Source organism: Prionailurus viverrinus, chromosome B2 (genome assembly GCF_022837055.1).
Source record: "Prionailurus viverrinus isolate Anna chromosome B2, UM_Priviv_1.0, whole genome shotgun sequence".
NCBI lineage: Eukaryota > Metazoa > Chordata > Mammalia > Carnivora > Felidae > Prionailurus > Prionailurus viverrinus.
The window spans coordinates 119454123-119476113 of record NC_062565.1 but is presented as its reverse complement, the minus strand read 5'-3'; the positions used below and the strand labels follow the sequence as shown (position 1 = coordinate 119476113).

Here is a 21991-nt window from a genome sequence, read left to right as displayed (position 1 = left end):
TCAGAGGTCAGAGCTAGATCTCCTAAGGTGGAGAGATCATAGTAGGCTTCTTGTGTTATTTGACTAATTCTCCTCTATTTACATAGAAAATTGAGCACTGGATGCCATATGTAAGAGAGGAATCACTGGGTTCTACCTCTGAAGCCAAGACTACACTGTATGTTAACTAACTTGAATTAAGAAGAAAAAAAAACAAAACTTAGGGGTGCCTGGGTGGCTCAGTCAGTTAAGCGTCCAACTTCGGCTCAGGTCATGATCTCACAGTTCGTGAGTTCAAGCCCCACGTTGGGCTCTGTGCTGACGGCTCAGAGCGTGGAGCCTGCTTCGGATTCAGTGTCTCCCTCTCTCTGCCCCCCTCCCTTGTTCGTACTCTGCCTCTCTCTCTCAAAATAAATAAATAAATAAACAAATAAACATCAAAACAAGAACTAAAAAAAAAAAGAAAAAAAAGAAACCAGTCTATGGACAGGCCAGAACCCTGGCTACCTGAACCTTTGCTATCCACACTCTTGTTTCTCAAACACAGAATAAAATAAGTCAAGATTTAAAAAAAAAAAAGAAAGAAAGAAAAAAAAAAAAGAAAATTGGAGTCTTACCCATTTACAAAACTTCCAAAGACCCTTAGTTTTTAAGCCAATGTAGGGATAAATGTAGTGGATAAAGGCTTTGGAAATGAGAATATGGAATTTAATTTACCATCAGTTCAACTGAGCACTGTGGAAAGTATAGAAAAGACTACTGTTATTTTTACTAGAGTGCATCCTTTGGTTTAGTTAAAACTATGCTTACTACTCTTCCCAGAATCATGGAATCTTGCTAGAATGGTCTAGAAACCTGCTTCAAAGCAGGTTTAGTTACATGACACCAGGTTTCATGAAGTAATCACTGATAAAAAGGTACTTACCTCACTGCTGACTGGTCCATATGAATGACCTGAAGAATCTGGTTCTTCTAAATACAGAGTGTAAAAGTGTGGTCTAAATCAAACAGCATCAAAATGTAATATTTTATAAACACATTGTAGAACAGAATGGAAACAATAATTTAACAATTGATAGTGATTAAAAAGTCTACAACACTGGGGTAACATTTCTAATCTTTCTGAGAAATAATTTGCAGATTTGGAGTTCTTCAAAATGGTAGCCATAAGAGCTCCCTAAAGAGTTTATTTGGATATAAAATGCCAGAGCCAACTGCAAAGTTTTCTTGCTGCTTATTTTTAAATATTCTGTGATATCTATAAAACAAAGGAGTAGTTACCATACAAATTAGTCATCTACATACCTTTCATCTTTAGGAAGCTGCAACCACTTAAGAACAGCTAAAATCCTTTCTTCAAATGGTACTGAACTAAAATTAAGGATAAACAAAATTAAATAGTCTGTGACATCGTTTGAGTTTAAAATATCAGTGTGTTTCTTATTGACAAGCACACTGAAAGACTAAAGCAATTACATGCATTAATTGTGTTTGAAACAATGTAAAAGTTTTATTTGAAAACTCTAACTTGTTTTCCCAATAAAGGACCAAAAGTTAAGGCTCACATTGGGGAAGCTTCCATCTGGGGAAGAGAATGAAGGCAAGTGTTTAATTTGCTGACATTTTTGTTATGTAACTAATATTTATTAAGCATTTATTGCCAATTACAGTTCTAAATGGTGTCCCCATAAGCATCCCAATGAAAGCTGCAACTAGGTTTAAAAATGTGCTTCTGGGGCCTCCTGGGTGGCGCCGTTGGTTAAGCATCCGACTTCAGCCAGGTCACGATCTCGCAGTCCGGGAGTTCGAGCCCCGCGTCGGGCTCTGGGCTGATGGCTCAGAGCCTGGAGCCTGTTTCCGATTCTGTGTCTCCCTCTCTCTCTGCCCCTCCCCCGTTCATGCTCTGTCTCTCTCTGTCCCAAAAATAAATAAACGTTGAAAAAAAATAAATAAATAAAAAATAAAAAATAAAAAATAAAAAATAAAAATGTGCTTCTGACATCTACCTGATGATATTATGCCTGTATCTGAGAATAGCAATTGCTACCACATGAATAATCCATGTGTCCACCATACATTTCACAAAAGGTACCTGATGGAGAACTCATTTGCTCGTGACTCTTAAAAAGTTGGAGTCAGTCACTATGACTTCATTTTTTATTCCTGCCCAAAGATCTGAATGCAAACTGCAACATGTAACCAGCACTTTCTAGAAAACCTCCAGAAAAAACTTTGTCTAGTTTCACTGTCCATCCATCCCTTCAAAACTCACCTACCCTCCACCTAAAAGCTATCTGAGATAGAGTTCTTATTCTGGCCATTCTCATTTTTCAGCTAACGCACTATGCAAATGCTAGAACTTAGAACTTGATAAAAAGGAGAAGCTGAGATTAAAAAATAAATAAATTAGCAATTCTGAAAAAGTGCATCTATACCTACTTATTATATATTTTATAGATGTCTGGGAAAATTCCATTAATTTCCACGTCTGATCCTGGCCAGAAAAATGTACCACTTTTCAGGCCTTGATATTTAGCGGTGATCCAAATCTGGAGAAGAGAATGAAGGCAAGTCAGAAAATTACACAACTGTTCACTTCTTAGCAAAGTATACACTCATGTAACATCAGTGTATTTCTCTCAAGTGCTAGACTATGTTTGAGGTTAATGAGCTCCAGCAGTGAGACTATAAAATAATCACTTAATATGACTCTGAACAGCAGCAAAATGAAATAATTAGAACTTAAATTAACCTAAAAAATATAGACAGTCCGTTTTCAGAAATCTCTGCAACTTTCAGAGCCACACCCCTACTTAATGGGGTTTCCCCTGGAAAGAAGAAAAAAACCCCAAATATACATGTGCTTAATTTGCTGACATTTTTGTTACGTAACTAACATTTATTAAGCACTTATTGCCAATTTCAGTTCTAAATAGCATCCCCCTAAGCATCCCAATTATTAATTTAGATAATCCTCACAATAACCCCGTAAGGTTAACAGTATTATCTACAGTATAAACATGAGAAAATGGAGGCAGAGAAAGAATAATTTGCCCAAAGTCACATAGCTTTAAGTGTCAGCACTAAAATTTGAATTTATACCCTGTAAATTACCCATCATGCTCTTTTTCTTTCTAAGAAGAATATCAAGACTATCTAAAAAGACCCCATGGGATTTTTGTGGAAATTTCTGAAAAATACAAAGAAACACATCTAAATCATGGCCAGAAAGAATCTTTGTGTTAGCCAGTGCAAATGAAGTCAAAGTTTACCTCCTTCAGAAACCATTAGTGTTATGTGGATCAAAAGATTGCCCCGACGACTTCTATATACTCCTAGTGTATAGAAGGTGGAATGAAGCACAAAAGAAAAATGGTTCAGAATTACCCAAACCCAGTTATGAAATAAACTACTCTCATTACGCAATGATACAAGCTGTGTTCAGGATGATCAGCATCTGTCTCCATTTACAAAAGGATGGCCACGACACAATAAATGAAGTAGGTTATTAAAAGCTCCAGAGAATCTGGTAGTTTACTCTGATTGAAATAGAAGAGAATTTAAAAAAAAAAAAATCTTAGTAGCCAAAACAAACAAACAACTCACTGGTTCTCCTTTGTACCACTCAGGATTAAATTTCTCTTTACTTTTAAGTGCAAAGTAAGCATTCATCTTGGGATCATATATTTTATTGTCAATTATGCCATGGGATTCTGGATAAAGTCCCTAAAAAATATAAAAACAGGTTTTATGCAAGTTGTGAGGTATTTTTTGTTTTCATGTTAAATAAAATCACAAAACAAAATCATCAAAGAGAAACATGTAACTGAAGCTACAGGGAACTCAGCAGAGTTAAGGAGGGAAGAACAAAACTTTGGGATTTTTAAAATACAACCAACCACTCAAGATTTTATATAGTATTTGTACTTTATTTAACAGGAGAAAGTAAGTAGGAATGCTATGGATAAGGGCCTATATTAATAGGCAGCTTCCTCAATTTCTAAAAAAGTGCCCTATTTTCCCACTGCATTGCTGAGTAAGGAATTTCTGTAGAACAAACTATGTTCTGGTTCAGTCTGAGAAGAGCTTGCATTAATACAAGCTAAAGAATTCATTTTCTGGCTTGAACCCTAACACCTAATGAATTTGACTTTTCTCTTGGACTCCAATTAAATTGGCAAACTTTGAAACAAAAACAGGGCTGTAATCCTATCTAGAGTCAGGCAAAGTGGCTTGCTTAAATTCACACATCAAGATGACTGGAACAGGTTGAGAATCCATGAGTGTAGGACAGATTTGTACCAACAAAGCAAGCTACAAAACCATAAGAAGAAACAAGACACAAAAATTGGAGAATCTTAAAGCTGAAAGGAAACCAAGAACTCAGTTCTTAGAGTCTTCAGTCACCTCTTTTCAAGATGGAAAAATTGAGACCAGAATGAAAGGGATCCTCCCCGAACTACACCTAGTTGGTGGCAGAGGCAAAGACCAAAACCTAGGTTTCCTTGCTTAACTACATTTTGGAAAAAAGTTATTCTTTTCTGATCTGATGTCTAATTATTCCCTCGAAAAATGTAACCTTTACATCTCACTTCTGTGAACATATAAAAATTGAAATGTGGAGCTTACAGTGACAATGCTGTAGTGATTGGGAAAAGTTTTTGTTGGATATACTGGTCTCATGTTTCTGGTATATGTTCCACAGTTTTCTATAAGGGAAAAAAATCAAAGATTGTTGTTAAATGCAATCAATAATCTGTTTAATTCATCTAGCTTTGGTACGAAGTAAGTCTAAATAGTATTAAAAAAAACTAACCCAGGAGGGATTTATAACCATATGAAAATTTAGGGTTAATTATAAAGCAACACTGCAGATTCAAATTCAGTGTTCAAGTTAGTTTTCCTCAGATAAATGTTAAACAAAATAATTAAGTCTATGAAATAATTATCCCATACTTATCAAAAACATTAAGTTCCGGGTAGACCATTTGTAATAATGATGCCTACTAGATCTTTGTCTGATATTATTTGGTGGTCACATACCTAAATTACAAGAGATAATTTAAAAAAAGCAAAGTGCATCCTATGATTTCACTCATATGTGGAATTTGAGAAACTCAACAGATGCCCACAGGGGAAGAGAAGGAAAAATAAAATAAAAACAGAGAGGGAGGCAAACCATAAGAAACTCTTAAATACAGAGAACAAACTGAGGGTTGTTGGAGGGGTGTTGGGTGAAGGGATGGACTAAATGGGTGATGGACATGAAGGGAGGGCACTTGTTGGCATGAGCACTGGGCGTCATATGTAAGTGATGAATCACTGATTAGAAAATAAAGGAGAGAAAAAACAAACTGCACGAGTAGCAAAATCTGCAAAATTAAAACAACGGTGAAGCAGTAGCTGGGGTGGCAGTGTCTCAGTCTGAAAATCCAGAATCAGCTCAGTCTGGACATACTCAACACTGCTCTAAAGACAAAAAGGCATCTTCTGGCTTCAAGTTAGAGAAAGGCACAGAAGTCAGACTGTTCCAGATTTAGCCCTGGTGTCACGCTCCTTTTCTCCCGCCTCTACTATTAAAAAAAAAAAAAAAAAATACATAAACCTAATGATTCTAGCATCTCAATAAGTCATTGCCAAAAAAATGCCCCTCAGGTTGGCATGTGTCTATCTCAATGCCTTCCAAACAGTGCAGAATTACAGAGTATGTTCCTCAATTATCCAAAGCTGGGGCTTAGGCAAATGGTGTACTGATTTCTTTTAAACGTCACATACAGGTAGCTACAGCTATTTAATTCTGAACTCAGGATGCAATGTTTGGTGCCACTGAAACAAACTTTCCTTTTAATGGCAACAAAGGGCCAGATTCAAGCTTCAAAGCCCATCATGGGCCTAACAGGTAAGAATAAAGCCTTCCCTGCTCTTGCATGCTTTTTGCTAAAGACTTTTTTTTTCCAAGTCAAATAATTATTTACAAAAACGATTTTCTTTTAGGTAGAAATTAAAAACTGAAATTTTGGGCACCTGGGTGGCTCAGTCAGTTAAGCATCCCACTTTGGCTCAGGTCATGATCTCGCAGTCCATGAGTTCAAGTCCCGCATCAGGCTCTGTGCTGACAGCTCAGAGCCTGGAGCCTGCTTCCGATTCTGTGTCTCCCTCTCTCTCTGCCCCTCCCCTGCTCACACTCTCCTTTCTCTCCCTCTCTCTCTCTCTCTCTCTCTCTCTCTCTCTCTCTCTCAAAATAAATAAACATTTAGAAAAACTGAAATTTTAAAAAGATACTCCCAAATTATTTTGGTTTGTCATAAAAGAAGTATAATAAATGTGCACATGTATTTACTGAGAGTGATTTTAATGTTTAAACTAATCTCATACACTCAAGCCTAATAAATAATATTTTACAATTCAGAACTCCAGGGGCGCCTGGGTGGCGCAGTCGGTTGAGCGTCCGACTTCAGCCAGGTCACGATCTCGCGGTCCGGGAGTTCGAGCCCCGCGTCGGGCTCTGGGCTGATGGCTCAGAGCCTGGAGCCTGTTTCCGATTCTGTGTCTCCCTCTCTCTCTGCCCCTCCCCCGTTCATGCTCTGTCTCTCTCTGTCCCCCAAAAAATAAACGTTGGAAAAAAAAAAAAAAAAAAAAAAAACAAAAACTCCAACATAGTTGTATTTACTTCCATTTCAGTTTAGCATTCCACTGGAACTACTTAATTATTGATCACTGATAATGAGCAAAGTTCTCTAATTTTTATACCCATAAACTATTTTTTTTTCCTTTTTCAGTAACGATGATACAAGTAATACCCATATAACTAGGGGTTAATGTGATTTAAAACTCTGGCATTAATATTAAGAAAAGACTATTCTACTATTGCATCAATAATTGCAAACTATTCTACTATTGCATCAATTGTAATCAATTCTGATTACAGAATAATCATCCAATTAAGGCCTTGAGTGAAGCAAAGAAATTGGAAGGATGCTACATGGTACTATAGGATAACTAGCAAATATTCAATGTCTACAGTACTAGAAGCATATCAGAAATACCTTCAGTTTTTGAAATTCTATTTTATGATGTAATAATTATTAAATGATTTTTCCACAAAAGGAATCCAAAATTCTAATACATACAGATTTATATGCGTGTGTATATATTTATATATAACTGTATATATACACATGCTGTACGCACGTGTGTGTGTGTGTGTGTGTGTGTGTGTGTGTGTGTGTGTATAACTATTATCTTAGAAGTATTTAAAAGGCAGCTTCAAAGTAATTGCAATATTGAAGACTAGTTCCTTATCATCAGGTTCAACTACTTTGCCATAGAGAGGTTTGGTAAAACACATTCTACCAGTATTTTTCCAAAAAAAGACTGCCTCCCTAGTCTATCTCACTGAAACTGTGACACCTCAACAGTGAACTCCGAAGTTACTTACTTAGTCTACTAATAACAGGAAGAAGGCCACCCCAAGTGTGTAAATATTCTGCCCTGAAGCCATCCAAAGAAAATAAGAGGGTAGGAGGCGCTTCAAACCTGGGTAATGAGAAAGAAGAAAAACAATGTTTAAAGAAGCAGAAGGAGGATACACATCCCATGAAGATTTTTCCCTGGCACAGGGAAAAATGAAAAATGAAAATTTTTCACTGAGGTCAGTATGTAATCTAAAGTAAATTAACAAGTTCAACAAGCATTCTTATAAAGGAGATATTACATTTATATTCATATATATGCTTTTATATTTCACTATATATATATGTCATACACACACACACACACACACACACACATATATATATATATATATATATATATATATATATACACACATATATCGTCTAATAGTATTTTCAAGCATTTACACCATTTTGAGCCACCATATGGAGAACATCATTCATGGTTCCTGCTATTCCAAAAGCTGGACCAAATGCTACTAAAATGTAATAATATTTTCCCAATCTCCAGGAGAATAAATGTTAGCAACAGCATTTTCTAAATTATGTTTTTATTTCCATTAAGATTTTTCCTGAACAACCACCTTTTGATATTGTCTACATGAATCTAATAGATGGTACCCCATATCACAAAAATTATACATAATATTTGTGGTTTTTAAAACTTTTTTTCTAACGTTTATTCCTTTTTTTTTTTTTTTTTGAGACAGAGAGAGACAGAGCATGAACAGGGGAGGGTCAGAGAGAGAGGGAGACACAGAATCTGAAACAGGCTGCAGGCTCTGAGCTGTTGGCACAGAGTCCGATGCGGGGCTCAAACTCACAGACAGCGAAATCACGACCTGAGCCGAAGTCAGACGCTCAACCGACTGAGCCACCCAGGCGCCCCCATAACATTTGGTTTTTAAGTTTACTGTATTTGAAAGATGTTACTATTTAGTTGAGGAGTTTGAGATGTATTTACTACATTTAAATAAATAAACAACAAATGATCCAAAGCTAGAAATGAACAATGAGAGCATGTGCGTGTGCATGCACGTGCGCGCGCGCACACACACACACACACACACACACACACACACACACGATGTATGTGGTGCACTAATCCAAAGGAGGCAAAAAAAAAAAAAAAAAAAAACACGTACAATGATGTGCTCAGTCAAAGTGAATAACTATGGAAAACTGTTACATGGCCAAACCAAAATGGGCATGGTTCAGAAATTTTGAACTTCTAATGATAATTGGGAGACTGTAGGGAGTTGAACACTGCAGGATAACTGTAAAAAAACTTTCCACTTAAAGCTTACTCAGTAATTTAAAATTTGAGAGCAAATGCTAAACTCTTCTTGCCTTTTTCAATTCTACCTCCTCCTCAGCTTACTCTCACATGCAAACACAAAAGGAAGAAGAAAAAAATATATATATTGGTATGTGATTTCCACTAACTAGTATTTGCATCATAGCTCAGTTGGAAGATTCCAGAACCAATGCCTAGGGTCTCAATGGTCCATCACTGTATAAAATTATTTGTATTCAATCAACATAAAACATAAACAGTTTATTGTGCCATCAGGTAAATAAACTGGTATAACTTCCAGTAGAATGATACATGTTCTAACTTATGATCTTATTGTAAAGAAAGGAAGAGTTACATATCCACTACAAGGATCAACATTACAACTGAAAAGTAATGATCAATATGTAGAAGGAAAAGAAAGATTAAAAATTCACTAAGTCTAAATTTTCCCAGATATCTTGAACTTAAAAGACAGCTCAAGGCACAGGAGCGCACCCTTTGAAAAAAGTCTCTTCTGTTGGAATTTTTTGGTTTGGGTTTAGTTTTTGCTGCTGCTATTACTGTTCTTTTAAACAAAACAAAAAAAAAAGTACTGTTTCATCCAAAAGAAAAAAAAAACGCCCATCTTATAAAGCAAAACTAAATTATATACACAAACAAAATAAGCTAACGTACAGCTTTAAAATGTTGAATGGTTTGGGGAAAAACTCATTACTTTAAAAAGGTAAAAATATGTTTCTGAAGATGAATAAGTCAAATTATATGAAATAGTAGCTCTCAAGTGGAGCAAAGAAAATTTACGTTACATCTTCACAAAATCTCCCCCTTTGAATTCCACACAAGATTTTTTGATGGCCTAGTATACACAAGGTACTGGGCAAAATACTTTAAGGACAAAAAGAACAAAGATGAATTATAAAACTTATGCAACATTCTCTCACAGACACATTGCTTATCCCCCGAATTTATAAGTGAACCAAAATATAAAAAATAAAAAGGAAGCTGTAAAGTAACTTGCTACAGGTTTGATTCTCAAAACTAAGTAAAGGGCCTTTCTTCTTAAGGAGAAAGACAACACACTTCCAGCGACCCTCATGAATACTAAAGACTAAATAGTCGTGGCCTCTCTTTTTTCCATTAGCTTCCAGAGTGGGGAACATTCCATAATCAACCGTATGCCACAAGTGCCCACCACAGGGCCTGACTAAAAATAACATTTAATGAACCAATGACTAATTATTACTTTTATCTTTTCAATTTGGAAAGAGAAAAAAAAAATAGTACCTTAACAAAATAGTATCTCAGAATATCATCTTACCCTGCTGGACACTTTGGCTCATTAATGTTCTCACATGTTTCTTCTACCCAACTCTTCTCTCCTAAAATATTTTCAAGAAATAAAACAAAGTGAACATATTGAATAGTGACAATAACTGTGATGCTGTGAGACATCTTAGGACAGATTCCAAAAACAAAACATGTTAACACATATATACGTAATATGGGTCATGGTTCTAGGGAAATACAATAAATACAGTAAGTCTTTGTGTTTCAAAATAACCGCCAGTTGATATCAGGAAGAAAAACAATGAACGGAAAACTAAATGCAAGACTCAAACATGTGACTGTATCTGTGAGAACTTAAAGGCATCTTTTCCATTTTCAAGTTGTTCATATTTTCAGCCAACATTTACAACCCTCCTTTTATCCACTAACATCTTCTAGTATTAAATCCTTGATGTCTTAGTTCCTCTTATCAGTTTCAAAGAACCCTGCAACTGGATGAAACCTCACAATAGCATCAGTTTACATAATACCCTATGTAACCTTGGGCAGTAATTTCACATCTACTCCTTCAACACATGGCATACATTGCCCTCATTTACATTACGAGGGAACCTGGAACGTAAAGATAGCCAGGACTACAAAAAGTGATCTTTCCACAAAGCAGCATTAAAAACGTAGCTAATATCGGGGCGCCTGGGTGGCTCAGTCGGTTGAGCGTCCAACTTCAGCTCAGGTCACGATCTCGCGGTCTGTGGATTCGAGCCCCGCATCAGGCTCTGTGCTGACAACTCAGAGCCTGGAGCCTGCTTCGATTCTGTGTCTCCCTCTCTCTCTGACCTTCCCCCATTCATGCTCTGTCTGTCTCTGTCTCAAAAATAAATAAACATTAAAAAAAATTTTGTTTTAAAAATTAAAAAAAAATTTTAAAAATGTAGCTAATATCAAAATAACATGAAGGGGTGGCAGCAGGAGAGTGAACTACTATAGACAGAACAAGATGTGCCATGTGTAAATAGTGATTCTTAAACGACTGATGAGTACGAGATTCATTACATACTTTCTTTATTTGAATTTTACTCTAATAAGATGTTTTTTAAGTATTTTTTCAGCTAAGACAGTTGGTCAACAAATATGACTCCTAATGTAAAAAATGACACCTGTGCAAAACCCAGCTAACACCTAGAAGGATGTCGGGCTGCTGCAGAGCCCGATGGGTGCATGGGAACCTGACCTCGGCACACAGAGCTATAGTTGACACAGCAGTCACCCTTGTCCCTGCAGTCATCAGAACAGGAGCAAAGGCTTCTGGGCAATCTTTTCTCACCACACCTGAACTTGCTGCAAGTCCATATGTGTTCTAGAAACAAATAACAACAAAAGACGTGTTATGGTCCCAATTTAACACATCCGAAGTAGACACAGAACTGTTCTCTTCTGGAACATGATCCAGGAGGGACAACGAACTATTTCATAACTCAGTTACTCACAGAATCTGCCACCACAGGGGTCGACCTGAACTAACAGACAGAAAGCATGCAAGCAACAGCTGTTATTGTTTCACTAAAGAAAACAGAATTTCATCATTTGAAAACATGGGCAAACATGGTTATTATACAATTCACATACAGATCTTGGCTTTCTCCACCAGCCATTTTCAGGGTTCTCAACATTTAATCTGAAACTGGCTTACTCCCACTTAAATAGGAAACATGTCCTATGTAGACAAACCCGAATGGAACAGAAAATATACACATTCTGACGGTTTTATTTCAAAGTGTTAAGCAGGTTTCTAAGTACACCTGGAATGAACGTGACATTCTGTGCCAGCTACACTTCAGTAAAAAGAAGTGGATGTCTAAGAACTCTTGCTTTAGCGAGCCCACACTGAAAGTACTCGTATGTTTCAAGAAGACTTTTTGAAGTGTAAGTGCAAGTTCGATCACGCAGGCTCTCGGCATACGTTAAACACAAGCACAGTTTTGCTATCCATAAAGTGTTTAACAAAGGCAAAATACATGAAATTTCTTCTCTAAGGAAATGCAAAGGCCAATTTTTTTAAAAAAGCCTCAAGTGAGTTCAATAAATCACATTTCTAAAAAATGCAGAACTTTTTTTTTTTTTTTGATCTTTGACTAGTGCCCATGACATCATCTTTTCCCCTGCGTATTTTTATTTACCTGGTTCTATACACGTCTCCTGGTAATCCAGACAGCAGTTTCCAAGGTCAACACAAGCAACATCGCAGCGGCAGTTTCCAAATGTTCTCTCAAAACAGCGACCTTTGCAACTTTTAACTGAAAATATCGAATAATGAGTTAGAAGTTTCTAATCACAGAATCAAGAAGCAAACATCAACTAGTATACATAAGTTAGATTCAAATCCTACCTTAGAAAATACAGATGGGGTAATGAAGTTACCCAAGAATCTTTTCACAAATACACATAGGAAGTGGCACAAAAAGAAAATTCTATCTCTTGTCATAGGGGGGAAAAAAAGAAGTTTTAAAATTTATTACGAACCTTACCGGGTCTGATAAGACTTCAATACTTATGGCATGGTAAAGAAAAGTCAGAATAAGGACTTGTTCTTTTTATTTTTTTTTAAGTTTATTTATTTATTTTGAGAGACAGAGAGAGCGAGAGAGCGAGCAGAGGAGGGGCAGAGAGAGGGAGAGAGAATCCCAAGCAGGCTCCACATTGTCAGCAGAGTTTAATGCACGTCTCGAACTCAGGAATCATGAGATCATGACCTGAGCAGAAATCGAGTCAGACGCTTAACAGACTGAGCCACCCAGGCACCCCTCTGAATAAGGAGGACTTGTTCTGAAAGTTTTATGCTTATATAACATTCTCTAAAATTCCAAACTGTGAGAAAAGACTTTAAAAGTGATTATCTGAATATTTCAGGAGGAGAAAGAATACCTGCCCCACCGTACTCTCACTCTGGGTGTATCAAAGAAGTAATGTGCTTATGCAGGACATTCTGCAGGACTGTCCCTCCCACCATCACCTAAAGTACGCATTTCACCTTCAGATCTGGTTCCTACACTCCCCAGTCAAGGTCCAATTTCCTTTGTTTAAGCTTTTGTAAAACCTTGTCCTTCCCCTCAGTCACTAATTCCATTTGAACTAGAATATTTGGTTAATATCCCAGTCTCACACTGAACTACCAACTTCCATTCATTCATTCATTCATTCATTCATTCATTTAGAGAGAGAGAGAGAGAGTGCAAGCAGGGTTAGGGCAGAGAGAGAGAGAGAGAGAGAGAGAGAGAGAACCCCAAGCAGGCTCAGCACTGTCAGCACAGAGCCAGATGTGGGGCTCAAACCCACAAACTGTGAGATCATGACCTAAACTGAAATCAAGAGTCAGACGCTTAACCAACTGAGCCATTCAGGCATCATCCCTGGACTACCAACTTCTTGAGAGCAAAGTCCACACCTGCATTGTACCCAGCACACCGCATCCCTAGTGCCCAGCAAGATGCTTGACTATAGCTGGTACCAGTAAGTTTTTGTTAAATGGATAAATGGCGGATATGGAAGGAAAACTTTTAATTAAATACAATAATTTTATGTTGTATTTACTATATACCTGGAAAAAGCTAGGTTCTCATCAGATTACTAAAACATCAGGATGGTGAGGAAAAAAAAAAACCCACTTGTAAAATAATGAAAGTCCAACAGAAAAAAAAAAAAAAAAAAAGAATCCTAGCTCCTGACTTTAGGGATCTCCTAACCCAAGAAGACACTGCCATAGAATTTAACCCTCATGACACTGGGAAAATTGGCAATTTTAAAGACATGAAATGACAACAGTAATTTCTAAGGTCAGGAATACTAACATTCCTGACCTGGGCAGGGCCAGGGAAAGCTGTTAGAATAATAGCTACTACTTGAGGCTCATTATTAAGCACCTAGTAGTTTGTAAAATACTGCACATACTATGTTAGGTTTAGATTAAAATTACTTTTTTTAAACCTTCAGTTTTATTTTTATGTGTTAAACTAAACTCAAAGTTTAAACTCAAACTAAACTACTTCATACCTATGCCTAGATGAACATTAAAGTCTGTAGCTATTTCATCTTGTTAAACTTAAGACACTTTTGCTCTGGATAGACAGCTGACCAAACACATGAAATTACTACATTTAATTACTACATTTAATTTAAGCAATAAGTGAAAACTTAAAAATCAGTACACTTGTTTAAATGACCAATATTACAATCACAGAAGAGTTGAACAGGAAAATAATTTTTCAATTTTCAAAACTGAATTCCCGGGGCGCCTGGGTGGCTCAGTTGGTTGAGCATCCAACTTCAGCTCAGGTCATGATCTCACACTCCGTGAGTTCGAGCCTCGCATCAGGCTCTGTGTTGACAGCTCAGAGCCTGGAGCCCACTTCAGATTCTGTGTCTCCCCCTCTCTCTGCTCCTCCCCTGCTCATGCTTTGTCTCTCTCTGGCTCAAAAAGAAATAAAAACATTAAAAAAAATTTTTTTAAACTGAATTCCCTAGGAAGACCATCAGTGATTTCACATGGGGGAGAAACCTACCTCAGAGCCAAAATAAGGACTACTGCAATGTACTATGATTCAGAGTTTTGTTAGTTACAGTAATCTCATCAATGCTGGATAGATTTCTGCACTCAATATAAAGAAAAAAAATATGTAGAAGCCTAAAACTGTCATTTCACTATAGCTTTGAAACCACAAATGCTCGTAATTTTAAAAGCTGTTAGGGCACATAACGATAAATTTCTGGTTGCCCAGCGATGCTAACTGGTTACCAAGTAATCTTTCCAGGCTGCTTCAGCAACTAACTCCTTGGGAAAAAAAAAAAAAAAAAAGTGTCCTCAGAGTTCCTGGAGAGAGTCCAGGGAGAAGGGCTCCAGGGTGCAGCACCAAAACATTTAGGCCATGTTGGCTTGTATGTTTCACTGCTCTTGATTTATTTTTTGTTGTTTTGGGGGTTTGTTCTTTGGTTGATTTTTTGGTGATAGCCCCTCCTCATTGTTTTAGGATGAAGTTTTACAACTAAATAAAACATTACATGGCTAAAATAATAAAAGAGTTTTAAGAAGACTCAAACCATTATCACATTTGCAATAACTATGGAGTACGCACAGATTAGGACAGGACACTTTTCTCAGTCACATTCTGAAGAGGACTAAGTAGCCACACACACCCATGTGTGCACGCACACACACACACACACACACACACAGTATTTATACTGTAGTAATTACCTTCTTTGGCACAGCTTGGTTTCAGCCCAAATATACAACCAAGGATTGTTGTTAACACACAGACTGACAATACCTGCGGGGAGAAAAAAGAAAATTATATAGCTTCAAAACCCTTCTAGTTCTTCAAATGTTTCTCAACGTGCTGGGGCCGTTCTGTCTCCTGCTGTGGGTACAGGTCACGTGGATGTGCGTGCTTTGTGAAAATTCAAACCCCACGCCTACGCTTTGTGCACTTTTCAGCATGTATGTTATACTTCAAGAAAAAGTTTGCTTACATGTCAGCAAACAAATCTGTACCATCCAGGACGAATGTTTCCAGAATTTCCCAGTTAATGCAAATGAATCTAGTCAGAGAACTTGAAATAATTAAGGGATGGAGAGAGGAAAATCAATTTACAGATTCAATTTCCTACTTGCTAATCCACAAAACGCAATATGAGAATATTAGCTGCCTCTCTGAACAGGTCAACTACACAAACCTGAACAATATTCTCGTATGCCCCATGGCAGTCTATGGGAACGGGCACTGGACAGGGTTAGGCAACTGCACTGTGGCCCCAAATGTTACCACAAACTAGTTGTGTGATTTGGGGAAGATCACTTAAGTGTTCCAGACATCAAATTATTCACCTATAAAATTAAAGGGTGAGACTATATGGATCTCTAAAAATCTTTCCAGCTCTAACATTTTGCCACTTTCTCAATTCCCCACTCTTGTGGCCTTTGATTTTAAAATAAGTATATACACCAGACAGAATTTTTGTTTGAGAATTAGAAAAGAAAGGGCGGGTGGAATACGTAGATTTGTAGAACAACCCTTAATTTTTTTAGTGGGATGGAGTTTCCTTGACAGCTCTCTGGAATCTCACTTTGCAGGAAAATCCAACAAAATACACATTCAGTACCAACTATGTGTAATGACTATGTTATGCACAGGAAAGACATACCTCAGGGAGCTGCTATTTGTGTGGGCAAGGGTAAAAATAACAGCATAAATGGCTCATATTTGGCAGGCTCTAGGAGGCACCTGCAGTTACATAGTTGTTTAAAGAAGGAGAAAGGTTGGGGTGGTTGGGGACAGGGAGATCAGAGAAGGCTCCACAAGAGAAATGGGTGAATGGGGCAGGGTGGGTGTTGGGTGCAGGCTTTTAGGAACTCACTCCCTCAAATAAAACATATCAAGTACTGACCATATATACCAGTCCCCAGGCTTAGGTACTGAATACTCAGTAAAAAAACAGACACGACCTTTGTCCTCAAGGTGCCTAATGTCAAGTGACTGTAAAAACTAAAGAGAAAGTAAACCCTAAGTAAATTGAATCAGCAGGTCTAACTTATTGCAGAAGGAAATGGGGTAAGGGAAGGGAAAGCAAGAGTGAAGTGGGTCTCAAACACAACTGGGTCTAGGTGAAACCTTTTTTTAAGGAAATAAAAAAAACCTAAGCGTACACACGTCCATTCAAATAGAGAGTCATCCGAGGAAAAGCTCGAACAAATATGCAAATAATGACAAATCGAACAAAGTACCAGAACACTAAGGGGTTCTCCTAAACCTTTTGAGGTATAAACTAACATAAACATATGAAAGGTAATTTAAAAAAAAATTAATGCTTATTTATTTTGAGAGAGAGCAAGAGTGCAAGTGGGGGCGGGGGCAGAGAGAGAGAGAGAGAGAGAGAGAGAGACAGAGAATCCCAAGCAGGCCCTGCACTGTCAGCACAGAGCCGGACATGGGGCTCAAACTCAGGAACTGTGAGATCATGATCTGAGCCGGTATCAAGAGTCAGAGGCTTAACCACCTGAGCCACCCAGGCGCTCCATGAGAGGTAATTTTTACGTTTCTATCAAAAACATTAAGAACTCTTACGGTCAATTATAAACATACAAGGAAATGAAAAAATTGCAAACCTCATCTGTATTTCCTACACTGTAATTTAAAACATGGAGGGTTAAAGTTTTCTTAGTAACAAACTTATCAAGAATAGTCTGAACAGTCTTTCTCTTCTTCTCGTCACATTACTTACACTCCATAGTGAGAAACTTTTCCGTGCCTTCACAGACCACCACATTCCTTCACAAGCTTAGATCAGTTCCCCACGTTGTAACCTTTGCACTTTCAATATCGTCACGTATCTGCAGGAGTTCGATTAATATGAATTCTTGTGCCAGTGTCATTTCCTCTGGGACATCTGCATCCTTTTCATCACAACCACACTCCTCACCAGGGGGATAACCTCGCCATCCCCGAGTTCCTCTGGCCGCAGAGCTGGAGGCCGCTGAACAGAGGCAGTGTGAACATTCCCGCAGTTTGCTTTTCCTTCCATAACCCCATTTACTATTGAACTGAATTTCACTTCTGGCATTATCACTTTACTTAGTTTGCATCTTTATCGGCCAATTCTCTTTCAATTATCCATTTTATAAACTGTCACGTATGTTCACCACCAGGAGACACAGAAGCAACCCACCACTTGCCCTGCTGTCTGTGAGCTGCTGAGCAACAGAAGCAGACAGTAACCAATCACTGACAGGCTTTAAAAGGAGCCACATTGGTCACTGACCACCATACGCATGTGTTATGTACGCAGTGATCTGGGGACTGAAAAAGCTAGCAGCAAAGGCTGCACTCTACGCAACTCCCCCCAGTTAATAAATCTTGGAACTGAAATTTGAACCATGTTGTTTGGGGACGGGTGTTATTTAATTAAACTGTGGTGACCGAAACTGAGCATGCCAGAGTCCTGCAAACCTGGGCTGCCTGTACTCGTACAAGTGGGCAATACAGCTGTCCAAAGATGCTCATTTCAAAACCGCTTGTATCCACAATGAACAGACACGAAAACAAACAAAAAAACAAGAACTATAACCCACGTTCATCACGTTAAGAAACTGGCTTAAAAAGTCAGTTTCATCAACACAATCTCAGGAGGTCAGCCTCAGAGATAGGCATGTCAGAAGTCAGAGAGGAAGATAAAGACAACGATAACAGCAACAAAACTGAGATAGAGTCAGAAGAAGCCAGAAGCTGAGGAGGCACCCCCTCAATCTCCTTGGGCAAGTAAGAATATCTCCAGAGAGTGAAGAAGTCTACCTTGGGCTCTGTAGTAAGGAGGGGGTGCAGGACATCCTAAGTGGGGATGGCTGCAAATATGTGGTAACAAGGGAGACAGAGTCAACAAAAGCATAAAGACCTTCAAGCTCTGGGAGCCCAGCTGAACCCCAATACGTGGATTATAATGGACCCAAGTGGCCTGGAATTCCAGGGCTGGGAATAGGGAGATGGGACAAAAAGATAACATGGCATGGGGGATGGGAAGCAGGGGAAACAGAGCAGAAAAGCTGATAAAGTCAAAAGGTGGCTGCAAAGGCTGAACAGGGTTGAGACCATGTGCACGTGGAGGTTCGAGAACTGGGAGAAGACAGGGGATCCGGTGCATGTGGAAATGGGAACAAGGGAGGGAGCAAGGAAGGAGGAGGGATGGAAGTTACGAGCCTGAAAGCAATTTCAGAGTCTGAGCGCTCTGAAGTGGGACAGTTTGGAATGGAGGTGAAACCAAAGGGAGAAACCTGAAATCGGCAGAAAACACTCCTTGGAAGCAAGATGGCCCAAAAGTCCAAGTACTTGCACTAGTAATCAGAGTTAAGTTTACACCAACAAATACAAATCACAGTGAGAGAACTTGTTTACATTCAGAAATGTATTGCCTTAAAAGACATACTCCCTCACTGCTGTAAGAAATTCAGTCATGGAGCTGTATTACCCACAACTGTACTGTCCTTCCCAAATATAAAAAAGAACTTGCCAACAGTTCTGTTACAATTAAGTCTCACCTTGATGAAAACTATGGGAAGATTTGGTGGTAAGCAAGCATTTAAATCATAAGCACGCGGGGGTACCCTGGGTGGCTCAGTGGGTCAAGCATCCGACTTTGGCTCAGGTCATGATCTCATGGTTTGAGAGTTCAAGCCCCGCATTGGGCTCTGTGCTGACAGCTCAGGGCCTGGAGCCTGCTTCGGATTCTGTGTCTCCCTCTCTCTCTGCCCCTCCCCCGCTCATGCTCTGTGTCTCTCTCTCAAAATAAATAAATAAACATTGGGAAAAAATGTCTTTTAAATCGTAAGCATGCGTTTAAAACACACCCAGTATATATAGGTCTCTCCTCTCATTAAACTGCAACAGGGGCATGATTATTTTTTTTATTACCTCTTCATTGCTAAAAAAATGTTACTTAGATTTAACTTTTATTTTATTTCTTTTTAAAATTTTTTTAACGTTTATTTTATTTTTGAGACAGAGAGAGACAGAGCATGAACAGGGGAGGAGCAGAGAGAGAGGGAGACACAGAATCTGAAACAGGCTCCAGGCTCTGAGCTGTCAGCACAGAGCCCGACGCGGGGCTCGAACTCACGGACCGTGAGATCATGACCTGAGCCGAAGTCGGATGCTTAACCGACCAAGCCACCCAGGCGCCCCTAGATTTAACTTTTATAAGATAATGCAGAGCATGGAAATGAAACAGAAGTATGACAAGAGGAACAATCAATTCTCATCTATAATCACGCCTATAAAAGATGAAACTTACATCACCTACTACTGTGTTACCCAACTCCCACTCAGGATAGTTTTTAGTAGGAAATTTCAGAGCTGTGAAATCTAATTCAATTTTAATTTCTTCTCAAAGTAGATTAAAACAGCAATGTCAAAATCCACTATTCATTTTTTACCTCTATAACAATTTAGGTAGTTTTCATATTTTGATACTCTCTTAGAAACTAAAGATGAGACATTTTACCTTAGACCACATAGAGCCACCAGACATACAAGTAAATTGGCAGAATATTTTGCCTCTACGTTAGAAGACTATTGATTTGGGAGTTTCCTGCTTGTTTAGAGTACCTAAATCGTTTGGCCTTTCTTGGACATTTAATGAACCAAAAGAAATAGATATAAAGAAATGACTCCATTTTTTTTCTCACAGATTCCCTAAAACGTATTAATACAACATGTATTATTCTTTATTGAGCATTCATTTAAATATGAGTGCCTACTTACACAGACCCTTTGCTAAAGGCCAGAGAGACAAATGAAAGCAACTCACACCCTGACAGAGAAATGAAGCTGGGGGCGGGGGCGGGGGGGGGGGGGGGGGGGGGAGGGTGGTGGAGGTCATGAAAATTAATGATTACAATGGAGCTACAGCAGATATATGTAAAAAAATTTTAACATGCTGGAGGGCCTGGGTGGCTCAGTAGGTTAAGAGTCTGACTTTGGCTCAGGTCATGATCTCATGGTTCACGAGTTCAAGCCCTGTGTCGGGCTCTGTTCTGACAGCTCAGAGTCTGGAGCCTGCTTCAGATTCTAGGTCTCCCTCTCTCTCTACTCCTCCCCCACTCACGCTCTGTCTGTCTCTCTCAGAAATAAGTAAAACATTTTTAAAAAATGTTAACACGCTAATAGCACAGTGGAGAGAAAAAAAGGAAAGAATGGTGATTAAAAGAACTTCACAAAGACAGATTTGGAGACAAAGGGATTTCCCCTTCAGTCAATAAACAAATGTTTGAGTGTCTGCAATATGCACTGTACTTAAATTCTGAGGAGGAGGGAGGGGTCCAAAAATAAAACAAAAAAAAAGAATTTGTGGTGAAATCCCTAATCTCAGAGTTTACCATCCAATCAGGGTGATGACTTTAGAATTTGTTAATGACAAAGACAGGAAATGGTGAGAAGCAGCCTAAGAATTAAATCACGGGGTAGTGACAATCCGTGCAATGGCACTTTGTACAAAGGCAGGGAGGTACAGAAAACCACCGCGGTCTGGGAGAAAGGAGGAGAGTGGTAACAACATTAAGCATGGCTTCTACAGTACTACGTGCTAGGCACTTTTCTCAGAGTTTTGCATCAAATCGTTTAATCTTCACATTATGACACAGATTACTGAGATTAACCCGGTTTAAGAAAATGGAGCTGCAGATTGCTGACCAGTGGCAGGGGCAAGATCCGAATTTAGGCAATCAGGCTGTAAGCAGTGGGGCAATAGGGGGAGAGGGGAGTGCCTGAAAGAGGGCTGTGTCTTGGGAGCAGTCAGCAGGGAGCTGCTGGGGCATTAAAATATGAAACTGACATGACTGGATTTACAAATTCTTTTTTTTTTTTTAAGTTTCTCTCTTTTGAGAGAGAGACAGTGAGAGCGAGCGGGGGGAGGGGCAAACAGAGGAGGGGAGAGAGAGAACCCCAATCTGCGCTATCAGCACGGAGCTCAATGCAAGGCTCAAACTTACCAACTGTGAGATCATGACCTGAGTAGAAACCAAGAGTCGGACACTTAACCGACTGAGCCACCCAGGTGTCCCTGGATTTACAAATTCTAAAAAGAGTCTTTGGCAACATTATGGAAAGCTCTGGTATGAGTCCAAGAGTGAAATGAGCGCTTGGTCTTACCTGCCTCTCCTTTCTCAGGAGACGCTCTGTCCTCCTCCGTCTTTCCTCATCCCAACCACTACGGCCCTCACCATGTTCTAGGAGATCTATGTCGCTGACCAGACTGTGAGTTCCAGGGGAGGTGATTTACTTATTTCTCTATTTTCCATGTCTAGCATGGTGCCTAGCACATTGCAGACATTCGACAAATAACTGTTGAGCTGAAAATCAGCAAACTGTGACTTCATTAAACATAATTTGGGGGAAACCATAATCCTCCCCCTTTTCTTCATATGACTTCACAAAGT

At 38.8% G+C, this 21991-nt stretch overlaps 1 protein-coding gene across 4 annotated transcripts in view; it reads right to left on the bottom strand.

The window, feature by feature from the left end:
• The window catches only part of ENPP1 (ectonucleotide pyrophosphatase/phosphodiesterase 1), a 73784-nt gene that overhangs the window by 26273 nt on the left and 25520 nt on the right, over positions 1-21991 (bottom strand). For 3 of the 4 annotated variants that reach the window (XM_047860107.1, XM_047860108.1, XM_047860110.1), the window contains exons 2-11: positions 15266-15338; positions 12195-12311; positions 11249-11374; positions 10049-10109; positions 7418-7515; positions 4609-4688; positions 3586-3705; positions 2419-2528; positions 1285-1350; positions 905-977 (exon numbers count right to left, since the gene is read on the bottom strand). In XM_047860107.1, coding sequence (XP_047716063.1) covers positions 905-977; positions 1285-1350; positions 2419-2528; positions 3586-3705; positions 4609-4688; positions 7418-7515; positions 10049-10109; positions 11249-11374; positions 12195-12311; positions 15266-15338 — 924 coding nt within the window. Of the gene's footprint in view, positions 1-904; positions 978-1284; positions 1351-2418; positions 2529-3585; positions 3706-4608; positions 4689-7417; positions 7516-10048; positions 10110-11248; positions 11375-12194; positions 12312-15265; positions 15339-17289; positions 17350-21991 lie in introns of those variants that run through there. The other variant, XM_047860109.1, reaches the window with a different exon arrangement.